We start from the raw sequence: 14,712 nt of genomic DNA, 5'->3' as shown, positions 1-14,712 counted from the left end.
TTTCTCCTTTGTATTTCTGTAAGCTACTTGGCTGTTTTGAAAAACAATAAAAAAATATTGAACATCTACGACACAAACAACAACAAAAAAAAGGAATGAGAATCCATAAATAGATGATAAACCTGATCATGGGGTTAGTTTACAGCAGGGAAAAAAAAGCAGAACAAGAGATAATAAATAAAAAAAAGAATCTGGTACAAATAGAAATGAGGATTTAACTTTATTCAGGCTCTAAAATGTCCTCAAAGAGTAAAAGCTTTAGTTATTTCATGTAATTTTTATCTCTTATGTTTTATTTTCATCTTCACTGTATTGAATAAGTGTTTATTTAACCTTCCAGTGTCCAGGTGAACGCATCATGCTCACTTTACACTTCATGTTGGTGCTGCTGTAGAAGAGCAGAAGAGAAACATTAACAATGAAAAGAAGAAAGTTTAAAGCAGGGCTCTCAAACTCATTTTCTTTCAGGTTCCACATTCAGCCCAGTTTGATCTCCAGTGGGCCGCACCAGTAAAATAATAACATAATAACTTAAAAATAATGACAACTCCAAATTTTTGTCTTTGTTTTAGTACAAAAAAAACCCCCATTAAATTATGAAAATACTTACTTTGATAAACTATCAAAACAAAAAAGATGTGAATAACCTGAAAAAAAAAAAATAATAATAATTTCTTAAGAAAAATAAGTGCATTTTTTACAATATTCTGCCTCAACTTATCATTTCTACATGTGCATTATGGATCGGATCTACAAAGACACTAAACACTGAGGAACAGGCAGAAAATAGTTAAACTTGTGCTTAATTTTCTTTGGACATTTCAGGTTGTTCATATTTGATCAGATTATTTACATTTTATTGTTTAATGATAGTTTGTAAATGTAAGTATTTTCATAATTTAATGTTATTTTTTGCACTAAAACAAAGACAAAAATTTGAAGTTGTCATTGTTTATAAGCATAGTGTAATATTTTTTTCACATCAAACCGAGAAGAAAATATGGAGTCATTATTTTTTGTCGGTTTTTCTGCTGTTTTTATTTAACTGTCGATCATATTGGTCTGGATGTGGAACCTGAACTAAGATAACTTCCACAGCCTTGACTGTGGAATTTTTACACTTTGTAAATTCATCCCACGGGCTGGATTGGAACCTGTGGTGGGCCGCATTTGTCCCCTGGGCCGCATGTTTGAGACCCCTGGTTTAAGGAGTTTATTCAAAATACAACCAAGAAACAGGTGAACAGACTGTTTTCATGTATTTAACGAATAAAGATGATCATTAGCTTCAAAATGGAGTTAGCAAATAAACAAACCTCAGTATGAATCATATATTGAATGTAAGAAAAGTGAAGGACAGTGATCCCTGTTTGTTAAGTTTTTGTCTTGTTCACACAAAATATAAAATGTAAAAATAAGATAAAAGATTCACAACCGTTCAGGACTTTAGAGACTCATATATTTTATTTGATGAGACGGTAAATAGGACTAGTTTTATTAGAAGTGTCTGATTTCCTTCAGCTCCACCCGGACTCTTCTGGAAACTGGATCCTTGGTTCATAAATGTCTCGTTTTATGGCCACACTGTTTGCGAAGTCCATTTTTACAGCTGCGTTGGCTGCAGCATCACTGAGTTATAGCTGTGTGTTATTAAAGGTGGATGAGACTGTGCTTTAGTCTGTGAAAGCATAAGTTTATGGGATGTTTAGAAGGTAATGAGTGGATTGTTACAACTCGTCCTTTCCAGGAAAATCACATTAAACAAACACGATGTCGACATGTGAAAAGGTGGAGCAACAGGAAAAGGGAAGGTTTATGTGGAAAAGTAAGAGTCCGCCGTGAAAACATTTATTTATCCTGAGACAGACGATAAAGAGTTCCAATAAGAAGGTTCTACTCACAATGAACCCTTTTAAAAATTATTGGTATAATTTTATCCTCAGATTCTACTTTTAACAGTGGTGTGATGCTACGTCATGAACCCATGTCGATCCCATTTATCGTCCATATCTTCTCTTTTGCATTAGTCAGACTAGATGTTTGGTCTATGTCGTTTGTTTTTTTTTTTTATAAATCAGAATGTTCCGTCTGATTTTCTTGATCACACTAATCCAGTGTTTTTCAACCTTGGGGTCGCCTGGAATTCAAATGGGGTCACCTGAAATTTCTAGTAATTGATTTAAAAAAAAAAAAAAATTACTAATACATTTTTTTAATGATTCAATATATATTTCATTATAATTAAAACCCCACACACTTGTCCTATAGAAATCAAGTTCAAATAAGATGCAGGATACTCTATAATATCTGAGAGGCCATATCTTGATTGACCAGATCATGTGACTGCGTGCGTTAGCGACTACGCTTCACCCTGCCCGGACACAGCTGCAGTCAGAACACCAGACCGAACAAAGAACGGAAAGATTTGTTCGCCCACCTGGACCTGCTCAGACACCCCCAAGAGAAAAATGTCTCTGTTTTGAATGTCTGGGGTCGCCAGAAATGTATGATGTTAAATTGGGGTCACGACCCAAAAAAGGTTGGGAACCACTGACCTCATCATTAATACAGTGTGTTTCAACCTTGGGGTCAGGACCCCATGTGGGGTCACCTGGAATACAAATGGGGTCCCCTGATATTTCTAGTAATTGATAAGAATAAAACAAACAAACAAAAAAAAATTTCCTAATAAAAAACATATGGTGAGTTGACAGAGACAATCCCAATCCATAACAGACATGATAAACTGTAGCTGAAACTGCAGCACTGTGGTTCTGTTTATCTGTCACATGTTCACTGTGGTCAGTTTCAGATGCTGCAGCTCTTTCATAATTCATAGTTTCAGTTCTTGTTTGTTCAGTATTAATTGTCCTCCTTGTAAATCACAGCTGGACTGACTGGACAGATCCTGACCAAGGAAAATCAAATTCTCCCTTTGTGCAGTAATCTACACCTGGATTTACTGCCTCTGTCCACAATAATATACATTATATAGACTAAATGTCCTCTAAAATTAACCTGTATTTGAAACATAGTATAGCAACCTACTACATGATCAAAAACAAATTAATTTTAGCAAAAAAAAAAAAATGTCTGGGGTTGCCAGAAATGTGTGATGTTAAAATGGGCTCATGAGACAAAACAGGTTGGGAACCTCTGTGTTAGTAGTTCTCGCCTCAATCTCAACCAACACCCAGGACTGAAAACTGAAGCTAAAAAATGATGTGTTTTTTTGTCTGTCAGCAAGACAACTCGAAAAGTTATGGAAGAATTTGGATGAAATTTTCAGGAAATGTTGATACTGGCACAAGGAGCAAATGATGACATTTTGGTGGTGATCGGGGGGGGGGGGGGGGGGCTGATCTGCCTTGGCGGAGGTCTGTGCTCTCCGAGTGCTTTTCTACTTTTATTTCTGCTGCTGTTGACCAGTTATTCCAGTCAACAATCCAAGCGAAACAAAAATGAGTTTATGATGTCATAAAATTAATAACACCATTAGAGAAACAGGGCGTTGACACTGATCCATGAACCTCAGGGGTCAAAGGTCACCAGGTAACATACATGTTGAACAGCAGCTCATTACAACAACAGTGGAATATGGAGAAGAAGTCACGATAATAGTAAAAATTAAGGAGTTTTAAGGGACTATTAATGTGGTTCATGTGTGAAAATGTGTTTCATTTACACTTAAACCTGGGGTGAAGGCCCAGATAGGAGGTGACAGATGATAAAGTGCCGCTGTGGTTTATGGTTCAACTTTAAACTGGCCTGTGATGGCATGTATACAGGCTGTAATTGAACTCCTCCTGCTGTTGGACAGACACATCCCCTGTGGTGATTATACATTAATATCCTTGTCATGAGTGTAAACTGCTGAAACATGTGACTGAAACTCACTGAAGCTCATCTGAATTATATGAGCCCGGGCCGATTAAATATTTACCTCCGTGTTCTGATCCACGGCTTTTTTTCTTTTTTTTCTGCTTCCCTCAGTCTTTCACACCAAAGAACAGGTCTGTTTTCCCATCATGCCTGGGGAGTTTCGGTGCTGTCAGGGCGTTAATCAGTAACACCTCCTGGGCTGATAACGCTGATAGCCTCCTTACGCCTTCCTGTTGTAAAAACCCTCCGCATCTTCGGGGTCAGGACGCAACGACGGCGGTCCACTGGGTCAGACATGTTTGGGCTCAACATGTGGTCCGAGCGCTGCGTTCAAAGACTCCGATAATAAATATGAAACAGGAGCTACGCTAAAGAAACACTGACAGTTTAATAGAGTCAATAAATGGAATAACCGTCACGTCATATACTGGACTTTGAGCCGTCAATAAAAGGATACATGTCATAAATAAATGGAAGAACGGAAAGAACTGGAAAAGTACTGACAAAGTACTAAGAGTACTAACGCACTCCACTATGAGTACAAGTATCAACACATGCTAAAGAAATACTCCACTACAAGTACAAGTATTCATGCATGCTGAGAAAATACTCCACTACAAGTACAAGTATTCATGCACACTGAGAAAATACTCCACTACAAGTACAAGTATTCATGCATGCTGAGAAAATACTCCACTACAAGTACAAGTATTCATGCATGCTGAGAAAATACTCCACTACAAGTACAAGTATTCATGCACACTGAGAAAATACTCCACTACCGGTAAAAGTATTAATACATGCTGAGGAAATACTCCACTACAAGTAAAAGTATTAACATATGCTGAGGAAATACTCCACTACAAATAAAATTATTCATATACATAGTAGAAATACTCCACTACAAGTACAAGTATTCATGCACTCTATGGAAATACTCCACTACAAGTATTCATGCACACCGAGGAAATACTCCACCACAAATAAAAGTATTCCTACACATGGTGGAAATACTCCACTACAAATAAAAGTATTCATACACATGGTGGAAATACTCCACTACAAATAAAAGTATTAACATACGCTGTAGAAATACTCCACTACAAGTACAAGTATTCATGCATGGTGAGAAAATACTCCACTACAAGTAAAAGTAATAATACATGCTGAGGAAATACTCCACTACAATTAAAAATATTAACATATCTTGAGGAAATACTCCACTACAAGTACAAGTATTCATGCACACTGTGGAAATATTCCACTACAAGTATAAGTATTCATGCACGCTGAGAAGATACTCCACTACAAGTAAAAATATTCATACACTCTGTAGAAATGCTCCACTACAAGTAAAAGTATTCATGCACACTGTGGAAATACTCTACTACAAGTAAAAGTATCAACACAGGCTGAGAAAATACTCCACTACAAGTAAAAGTATTCATACATCCTGCAGAAATACTCCACTACAAGTAAAAGCATTCATGTACACTGTGGAAATACTCCACTACAAGTACAAGTATTCATGCACACTGAGAAAATACTCCACTACAAGTAAAAGTATTCATACTTGCAGTGTAAATACTCTAGTAGAAGTGAGAGTAATATTTCAGATTGCAGGAATACTCCACCACAAGTAAAATACTGTGGTACATGTACAAATATTTACTATTAACTTATGAAATAAAACACTTTCTCAGCTCAGTGTGGTTTCTTTAAATTCATGTTGTTTTCTTCTTAAAACCTCATAAACATCAGATGATCTTTAACGTGTTTTTCTCTGATTTCCTGTCTATAACTTTAAGTCCTGACCTGTGACTCCTTTTTTTTCTGGTCATTTTCTTTACGTTGTGAGAACAAGATAATTATCCTGTTTGAACGAGATAAGTTTTACATCTTCAGAATTATCATGATGTGTATCTAAGATAGTTTGTGCAAACAAGATAAAAAAGAAAAAACAACCCTCACGTTTCAGGACTTTAGGCCTTTGACTTTATTACAGTATTTTTTCTTTTTTACACGGTTTGCACAAGTTTATTTTTCTCACATTTATTTTAAAGATTTGTAGAATTACCATAAAATTAAGTGTGGAATTTTACTGAATATTTACTGTTTTTATTGATTCTAAAGTTTTTCTGTGTAAAGAAGAATACCAACCTGTATAAAAAAAATAAGAAAAAGAAACCATTATTTCTATATTTATTACATGATTTTCGAACTGTATTTTAAGACAATAATCATCCCCAAAACATTGCAGCCTGTTATTAAATCCTTCTAAACCTCCTTTACATAATAAAGTATTTAATTAAAAATGTATATTATGTGAAGTTTTCGGATCCTGATCCTTTTCCTTTACTTTGAACACACAAAAACATCTCTTCCTTTCACTAAATCCTGTAACTTCCTTTAAAACACTGTGACTTTTTTGTATTTTCACCCTTTAAAAAAGTATTAAATTGAAATGTGAACTGATTTTAAAGGATCTTTTTAACCTGTATGAGTAATCGGTTGGTGTTTTGTGTGTTTTCAGATGTAAATAAAGGTGTAAACTCCCATTAAGGACAACGATTACTTTAAATCACAACCCTTTTATTAGTTTAAAGTCATTTTTATTCACCAAGATGGAAAACACCAGTGATATGATGCAGTAGTAAATGTCTGTCAATGACTAACGGGGTTAATTCCAGGTTAATTGTGTCGCGTCCCTTAAACTCAACTCTCTGAACACATGGGAGAAAACATCAAATCCAAACTCAGAGAAAACTCCGCCTCGACGCCGTCAGCAGGACGTCGGAGTCGCTGCGACGCCGTTCCACTTCCTGCAGCATCAGTAACACTTCCTGTTCCAACCATCGCCAGTGCACATTCAGAACCAAAACTTATGGAGGATTTTCTTCACAAAACACCAACTGAGGAAGTTTAGTCTGAACAAACGCGACATTAAATGAAGCTGCATCGTGTTTATTTTATTTACAGTTAATGAAAAAGTGCCGCTAAACTGAATCCAGCTACTGTTACCATGGCAACTCTTATCCCTTGTTACACTGGGGGGGGGGGGTGTGTGTCAGTGAGTCAGTCCAGCAGAATGAAAACATCCACGTTAGGATTTGGCCGCTCCCTTCGACACCGCCAGGCCGATCAGGCCCGCCAGCCCGGCCACGCCCAGGCCGATCCCCCCCACGATCGCCATGCCGACCAGGCCATCTGCAGGCAGAGGAGCAGGCGTCAGCTTTACAGACCCACTTAAATGTGACTAATGTGAGCTGCGGCTGAAGCGTACCTTTCTTCAGGGCTTTGTCGATGAGTTTTTCCATCTCCTGAGCCTGTTTGTTCCCCGGTTCGTTCCGTAGAAGAGTCCGGATGTACTTCAGCGCTCGCTCATACTCCTGGGACGAGAAAAAGCAGCAAGAGTCAACGATTTTATCTGTTTATTTATGACTTTATTTGGTCTGGACCAAGGTTACTATCGTTAACGAAAACTAACGAAATGACGAAAACTAGAATTGAAAAAGCATTTTCGTTAACTGAAATAAATAAAAACTATGATTAAAAGAAAAAACCGATAACTAACTGAAACTGTATTGTGTGTTTACAAAATTAACTAAAACGTATAGAAATTATGGATAAAATTCCCTCCATTTTCGTCTTTGTCAATGTCGGATTGATACGAAAGCCATTGATTTCGCTCTAGCAATTTTAGCTGTTGGCACCATACGACACTTGACGGTCCGTCACTCGTCATTTAGTCGTCTTCTGGTCCCCACTCTACCTGGAAACATGGAGACTAAAGTTGGGAGAAAGCAGCAGAGTCCTGTCTGGGATTTATTTGAATACGACGACAGAGAAGAAGAGAAAAGAGATGAAAAAACTAAAATTAATACAAAAACTAAACTAAAATTAAGCATTTAGAAAAAAATTAAAACTAATAAAAACTAGCAAACCTGCTCTAGAAACGAACTAAAACTAACTGAATTAGAGAAAAAAAAAGTCAAAACTAAATAAAACTAAACTATAATGAAAAATCCAAAACTATTAGAACCTTGGTCTGGACGAGGCACAGTAACGAACATCTGTATGGAAAAGCACTAGATGTAAATGTGACGGTTAGAGCGAAAATGCTGGTTTACACAAACATACAAATATAACAATAAAAGTACAACACAATGAAAGTATACAAGCCAGACAGACAGACAGACAGGCAGACAGACAGACAGACAGACAGACTTTATAGATCCCAAACTGAGAACTTTAGTGCAGCTGCAGCATAAAAACACTACATAACAATAAAAATATAACACAAGATCAAACACACTAAACATAATAAACTAGAAGCAAAAATAACATGGATCGTACACATTTTTCAAGGTCAAATTCAAGCACTTTTAAGGCTCATTTTCACCTTATCGCTGGAGTAAAATCCATGTCTACAAAAATACATACACTTATAATTTTTTTTTTCAAATTTTTTCTCAATGATGTTCATTGTATTTACGCTATAAACATCTAAAATTATGTTTGATAATAGCAAAAAGTTTAGAAATTAAAGGAGAACACAAAAAAAGGGAAGCTACTTCACGTTCTTCAGACACACTGGCACTGAGGCTAAGGTTAAAATACAAATGTACCTGGAGTCGACCTGAGAACACGCTGGAATTTTCTTTTTTGAGATAAAGTTTTATTTTTCCTAAATGTATCACCTCTCTGTAAGTAGCTTTGACCTGAGTTTATATTAGAAATAAATAAATAAACCCCATCACAGAGGTAGAATTGCAAGCACTTTCAAGCACTGTAATTGAAATTCAAGCACTTTTCCGGACCTTGAAATTCAAGCATTTTCAAGGATTTCAAGCACATGTATGAACCCTGAATAAAGAATAAACTATAGCAGAATATAAAGTATACATGTCAGTCTGTTTACAGAAGCAGCAGTTTAATACTGTAACAGTTATGAGGTGAGGAGGTAATAATGGAACCAAAGAGCAGCAGATATGACAACAGCGCAATAAAATAAACAAAGCCAACTGAAATCATCTTTTAGTTTGGAAAGTGGCTTCAGGGCCTATATTAAAAAAGGATGGGAGAAAGAATTGAATACTGTTTTATCATGGGAACAATGGGACAATGTGTGTGAATCTGCTACTGTAACCTCCTCTTCAGCCTCCTGGTGAGAATTTAGTTGGAAAAATGTAGTACGGTTCTTTATAACACCAAAACAACTGTTCTGTAGAAACTGAAATGCTTCTACCATTGTTACAGAAATATGATATTAGACTATTCTCTGTAAATACCAGGTATCCAGACCACGAGTCATGGATGGGTCGTGGTGACATATCCTCTGAGAAAGCACCCAGGATACGTCTACCACTTCTTCTTTATCCACATGTTTTCTGTCTGGTGGTGCCAGGTCGGGGCCAGAGCGGCCTGTTGGCCTTGGGGAGATCAGGCCATAGTGTATGTGGGAGAAGAGTACAAATACGGTCACTGAACCCATGCATCACCGTGTTTTGGATTCCTAAGCCAATGGTGAACTTGATCAACGTCATTATGTTTGGACACTTGGACCAATGGTTGTAATATTCATGTTCTTTTATCACACAGGTGTCAAACATGCGGCCCGGGGGCCAAAATCGGCCCGCCAAAGGGTCCAATCTGGCCCATGGGATGAATTTGTGAAATGCAAAAATTACACTGACGATATTAACAATCAATGGTGTCAAAATAATTTTAGGTCTATTCCATCTAAAAGTGGGTCAGACCAGTAAAATACTATTATAATAAACTATAAATAATAAAAACCACAAATTTCTCTCTTTGTTTTAGTGCAAAAAAAAGTAAAATTACAGAAAAATGTTTTCATTTACAGACTAGCCTTTTACAAAAAATGTGAAAAAACTGAACAAATATGAACAACCTGAAATGTCTTTAGAGAATTAAGAGTAATTTTACCAGTATCCTGTCAGTTATTAAATGTTTTATGTATTTGTAGATCTACTGTCATCTGTACGTTGTAATGAACATGGGAAAATAAGAAGCTGAGGCCAAATAATGGCATAAATTGTTAAAACTGCACTTTTTTTTTCTTGATAAATTTCCCTTTGGTCATGATTGTTAATGTTTTTCCACATTTTTTTTGAAGGATAGTTTGTAGATGTAAAAATGTTGATAGTATAATTTTACTTTTGTCTCTCCAAAACATAGAAATTACACATACAAATTTTGGAATTGATATTATTTATGTATTGTTATGTTATTATTTTAATGATCTGGCCCACTGCAGGTCATATTGGGCTGTATGTGGCCCCTGAACTAACATGAGTTTGACACCCCTGTTTTATAAGATCTTAAACTTCCTGGTGTTAGTCAGTCAACTGCTGTATCTCGCTGTATGTACTTGACTCCTTGCAAATAAAATCTTCTGATTCCAGAATCCAGTGACTCCATCTTTTGTCTCAGCATGTATCACAGAATTTTTCTATCAACCATAATTTCCGGACTATTGAGTGCACCTAAATATAAGCCGCACACGCTGCCATCGCCAGCGTCTCACCATCGATTCATTGATGCCAAGCTTATGTGCAGCAGCTCTATTTCCTTCTTTGACAGCCGGATCAATCGCCTTTAACTTGAAAGCTGCCTCATACGCATTTCTTCATGTGTTTTCCACGATGATGGTGTGTGCATGATGCGCACAATGACTGATCTGAAAAATGTAGTGTGTGTGTGTTTGATTTACGGTGATTCAAAGGGTTTCATTGGTCCACTGTGACCTGTTCGGTAATTTCATTAGTCTGGTGTGACAGGCCTAAATGTAGTGTCATAAAAATACCTAAACTACTAAACTAAAATACATGTGGGTGCAGGTTTTAGATTAAGTAAATGCAATAGTATTTCTGTGTGTACAATAAAACTACTAGGAAATAATCAGAAAATAACGTTTGGATTAATTTACATGCCTTTAACGCTGCTTTCTCTACTAATTAACTCACATCCTTGTTTGTCGAGTGAACAAGCGAAGTTTACTGACAGATAATAAACAGTAAATTGTGAAAACACATCAACTCTTCAGCAAAGCGATGCTGCCCTCTGCTGGTGGTAGGAATTCATTTTGATGTTTATTTTAGAAATTACTATTTTAAACTGATGCTATTAATATGACACCAACATGTGGAAAAAAATTAAAACAGTTTTATGAGCATGACTATGAGGCTCCACCTTTTTTTTTAGTATCGTTGGTCATTTTATTCTATTCTTAAGGTTGTTTTTATAGATTTTATGTATGTTATGTAATTATTCCTGATTAGGTTTTAGCGCAGCTGGCTTGAGTTTAGTCATGATTTATTGTATTTTTCTATTGGTCTTACACATTCATCATTGATTAGGTTTAAGCTCAGTTATTTTTAAGTCCAATCATAGATTATTTTATATATTATTATTGTTGGGACAGGTGCAATATTCTGCTTTTGTGCTCATCCTGACTGTATGTATGTGTGTTGTTGTTCTGCAGTTGTTCAAAACTTTGCCAAAGACAAATGTCCCCTCGAGAACAATAAAGTATGTTAAGTATATTAAGAAGTTATTATATTATTAAGCCATTTCATTTTTTTGCATATGTTATGGTAGTTTTTATTCTATCCTATTTACCTCTTATATATTTGATTTTACATTTCATCCTTTTATCTTTGTCATGCTACAAAAACCAAGACCTGGGTAACTTATGTTTCATTCCATCATGTACTATTGATTGAATGACAATACAGCTGTGTCTGAGTTTAATTTGACTGACATATGAATAAACAACCAGATGAAGACTTACTTTGAGTCTGTAGTTGGCAACCGAAAGGTAGAACAGGAAGTCCCGTGAGTCGTCTTTGGAGGCTTTCTGAACAAGTTCTTAAAAAAAAAAAAAAAAGCATTAACTCAAACTGTAACAAATGAAAAAAGTTAAATTAAAATACAGCATGTCACACAAAGTCGAGCTAGTAAATACATCAAATCCCTTTATTTAGGGCTGCAACTGATTTTTTTTTTTTTTTTTTTTATCGTCAAACAACCTGTTTATATGATAAAACATTTAATCAGGTAGTTGTTTGACTTATAAAATGTGAGAAAATGGTGAAAAATGTTAAGCTGATGTAAATAATAAAACAATTATTGCAGGTTTTATTAAAAAATGATTAAGCACCTTCACAGTTACAAATATAAACCCAGTATTGATTGAATCAGATGAGCCTAACACAGTTATTTAGTGGAACCTGTAGGTGTCAAACCAACATTCCAGGCCAGTATCAGATGAAACTCACCTTCCAGTAGAACTATTCCCTTCTTAATGTCTTCTGAGTATTTACTTCTGATCAGACACCACGCATACTCAAACTTGGTTTCTTTGGACACTGCTCCTTTCACCAGTTCATTGTTGTATTTCTTCTCAAATTTCTGTAATTGAAAGTAAATATCTCACATGAAATCCGAACCGTTTCTTAAATGACCCCTCATGAAGGAACGTAAACAGGAAACGCATTGATTCGATGACATTACACTAACTCTGTTTCCTATTACAGCTACACAAGCAACTGATGCAACATGTCCGTAATTATATATTATATCATTATATCTTGTAAAGAACACGGTCGACCGTCTTGTGACTGGAATAATTGATAAATGAAGCTGTTTTTCATGATTAGAAACCACCGCTGTACAATTAAAAACACGTCACACGAACATTAGCATGAGCTAGCTACAATAAAATCGCAACACAGTAGCTTTCGACGCCACATTTTTGTCTTTTCACTGGACCACAGACCCTCTAAAGAAGCCTCTATATGTAGTAAAAGATGTCATATATCCGTTATGTGAAAATAAGAGCTTGAATAATGGGAAAACTTACTAGAAGATCCTCAGGATCCACCACATCACTCACAACGGCCTCCATGTTCCCGGAAGTCAGGAACGCACACGCCCACTTTTAGTCATGTGACGCTGAGCTGTCAGTTTGATACGTCATTTGACCAAAACAAACACAAAAGAAGAGAAAACAAATAAATAAGAACGAATAAGTAAATAAATTAATAAGAACAAATAAAATGGATTAACATAAGAGTAAAAATGTATGAAAATCAGTAGAAAAAAATGAAAAAATTTAATTAATAAATATAACGAAAAACTAAATCAAAGAATGAATAAATAAATACAAATAACTAAATAAATACATGCATGTTATACATTTCCATATTATATTTAAAACTAAAGAGAGATAAATGAGTGAAATAAACATAATACCATTGTCATGCACATTTTATTTTATCTTTAAAGATATTTTTTCCTATAACAGTATAATACATTTTTAAACTGTTTTCGTTTCGTTAACATGGATATTTACACTCCATTTTACATTAATTAACATTAGCTGATGTACTAATAAGCATGAACTAACAATAATGCATTAATCTTTCTAATGTTGTGTACCTTTATAGTAATTTGTACAATAATTTCATTTGCACTTGTGCTTCAAATCCAACCAACTACTTTATAATCTGACATTTTTGCAGAAGAAGCTGTGACTCTGGTGAGTAAATAACAACCAGATAAATGCTCTGTCATCACATTTGTTCTGAAAACAACAGCAGTGTGTCAGTTCTGCAGTTTCCATGGACGTTTAATTAACTTATAGAAAAGTCAGAAAAGTAACTGGTTGGACCATATCATGACAGTGTTCCCTGTTGTAGGTGATATAAAATTATACAAAAGTGTTTGTTGTTGAAAAATGATAAATCAGACAGAATAAAATTATTTACACATGAGAAAAATGTTTTATTTTATCAGTACAAACTCTGACAGTTGTATAGTGTTATTTGCGTGTTTGTGTTATAAATGGGGTTGAATCGTGTAACATTTCTGTGCTTGTAACAGTGACAGTGAAATGTAACCGAGGGGGGTTTGAGGGACGTTTTCAGAGGTTCTACGACACACAGATGGACCAAACGCTGCTGGACGCCTTCAGTTCTTGTGGAGGTGAGCGGGAGAAAACGCCAGCGGTAGGAGTTCCGCCAGGCTGGTCTGTTTGTAGGATCCATCTGGTTTGGTCAGATACACGATCCAGTCCGATCCAAACTGGAACACATGAAACACAACAGAACCTGTGGTTACTGGTTCCAACGCGGCGCCGGCTGATGGTGGTCTGATGATGGCGTTTTACCTCCATCAGAACCTGTCGACAGGCTCCACACGGTCCCACAAAGTGGTCTTCGATATCACTGTAGAGCAGAGGACAAAGGCATGGAACCTGACCCGGATCTGGACCGGATCTGAACCACTCATTCATGTGTTCATTCTGACGGACTCACCACGTGACGGCGATGGCGCTGAACTTCCTGTGTCCTTCCACCACCGCCCTCTGGATGGCGGTCCGCTCGGCACACACCGTCAGACCGTACGATGCGTTTTCCACGTTACAACCTGGAAACAAACGCAAACTGACCCGACTGAAGGAAACTGAGGATGGATCTGATATTTACACTCACATATGGATCACATCTGTTTTTATGAGCGGATTAGAGCTGGATCAGAGCGACTTTTAACCACTGAACTAAGTAAATATGTTAGAAAATGTCTATGTTAAATAAACTAAAGATATTAACCCTTTAAAAGTGTTTGTATCATATTTGCTACACCAGGTTCTGAGGCTTCCATCTAATCCACAAGATTAGTACTTTAATAAAACAAATCTGTTGTTTATGACCCAATATGTGTTTTCTGCCCCCTGGTGGATGATCATCCCACTGCAGCCAGTGGAAGGAGTTTGTTTCTGCCTTTTTTCAATATGGATGCTAT

At 36.2% G+C, this 14,712-nt stretch overlaps 2 protein-coding genes across 2 annotated transcripts in view; both read right to left on the bottom strand.

Annotated features, from left to right (window-relative positions):
- Window positions 1–6,453: 6,453 nt before the first annotated feature.
- fis1 (fission, mitochondrial 1) lies at window positions 6,454–12,903 on the bottom strand. Its single transcript, XM_030162964.1, has 5 exons — window positions 12,770–12,903; window positions 12,186–12,318; window positions 11,699–11,775; window positions 7,166–7,271; window positions 6,454–7,089 (listed from the first exon to the last, which is right to left on the bottom strand). The coding sequence occupies exons 1-5, from the start codon at window positions 12,812–12,814 to the stop codon at window positions 6,986–6,988; spliced, it is 465 nt and encodes a 154-aa protein (XP_030018824.1). The 5' UTR covers window positions 12,815–12,903; the 3' UTR covers window positions 6,454–6,985.
- A 768-nt stretch (window positions 12,904–13,671) lies between these two features.
- LOC115439070 (cytidine deaminase-like) overlaps window positions 13,672–14,712 on the bottom strand; it is a 3,304-nt gene continuing 2,263 nt past the window's right edge. Inside the window, exons 3-5 of the mRNA XM_030162965.1 lie at window positions 14,226–14,337; window positions 14,078–14,135; window positions 13,672–13,992 (exon numbers count right to left, since the gene is read on the bottom strand). Of these exons, the coding sequence (XP_030018825.1) occupies window positions 13,879–13,992; window positions 14,078–14,135; window positions 14,226–14,337 (284 nt within the window). The 3' untranslated portion in view covers window positions 13,672–13,878. The remainder of the gene's footprint in view (window positions 13,993–14,077; window positions 14,136–14,225; window positions 14,338–14,712) is intronic.

Source organism: Sphaeramia orbicularis, chromosome 18, assembly GCF_902148855.1.
Source record: "Sphaeramia orbicularis chromosome 18, fSphaOr1.1, whole genome shotgun sequence".
NCBI classification, from domain to species: Eukaryota; Metazoa; Chordata; class Actinopteri; order Kurtiformes; family Apogonidae; genus Sphaeramia; species Sphaeramia orbicularis.
The sequence above is the reverse complement of the archived record's forward strand: the minus strand, read 5'-3'. Positions and strand labels throughout refer to the sequence as shown.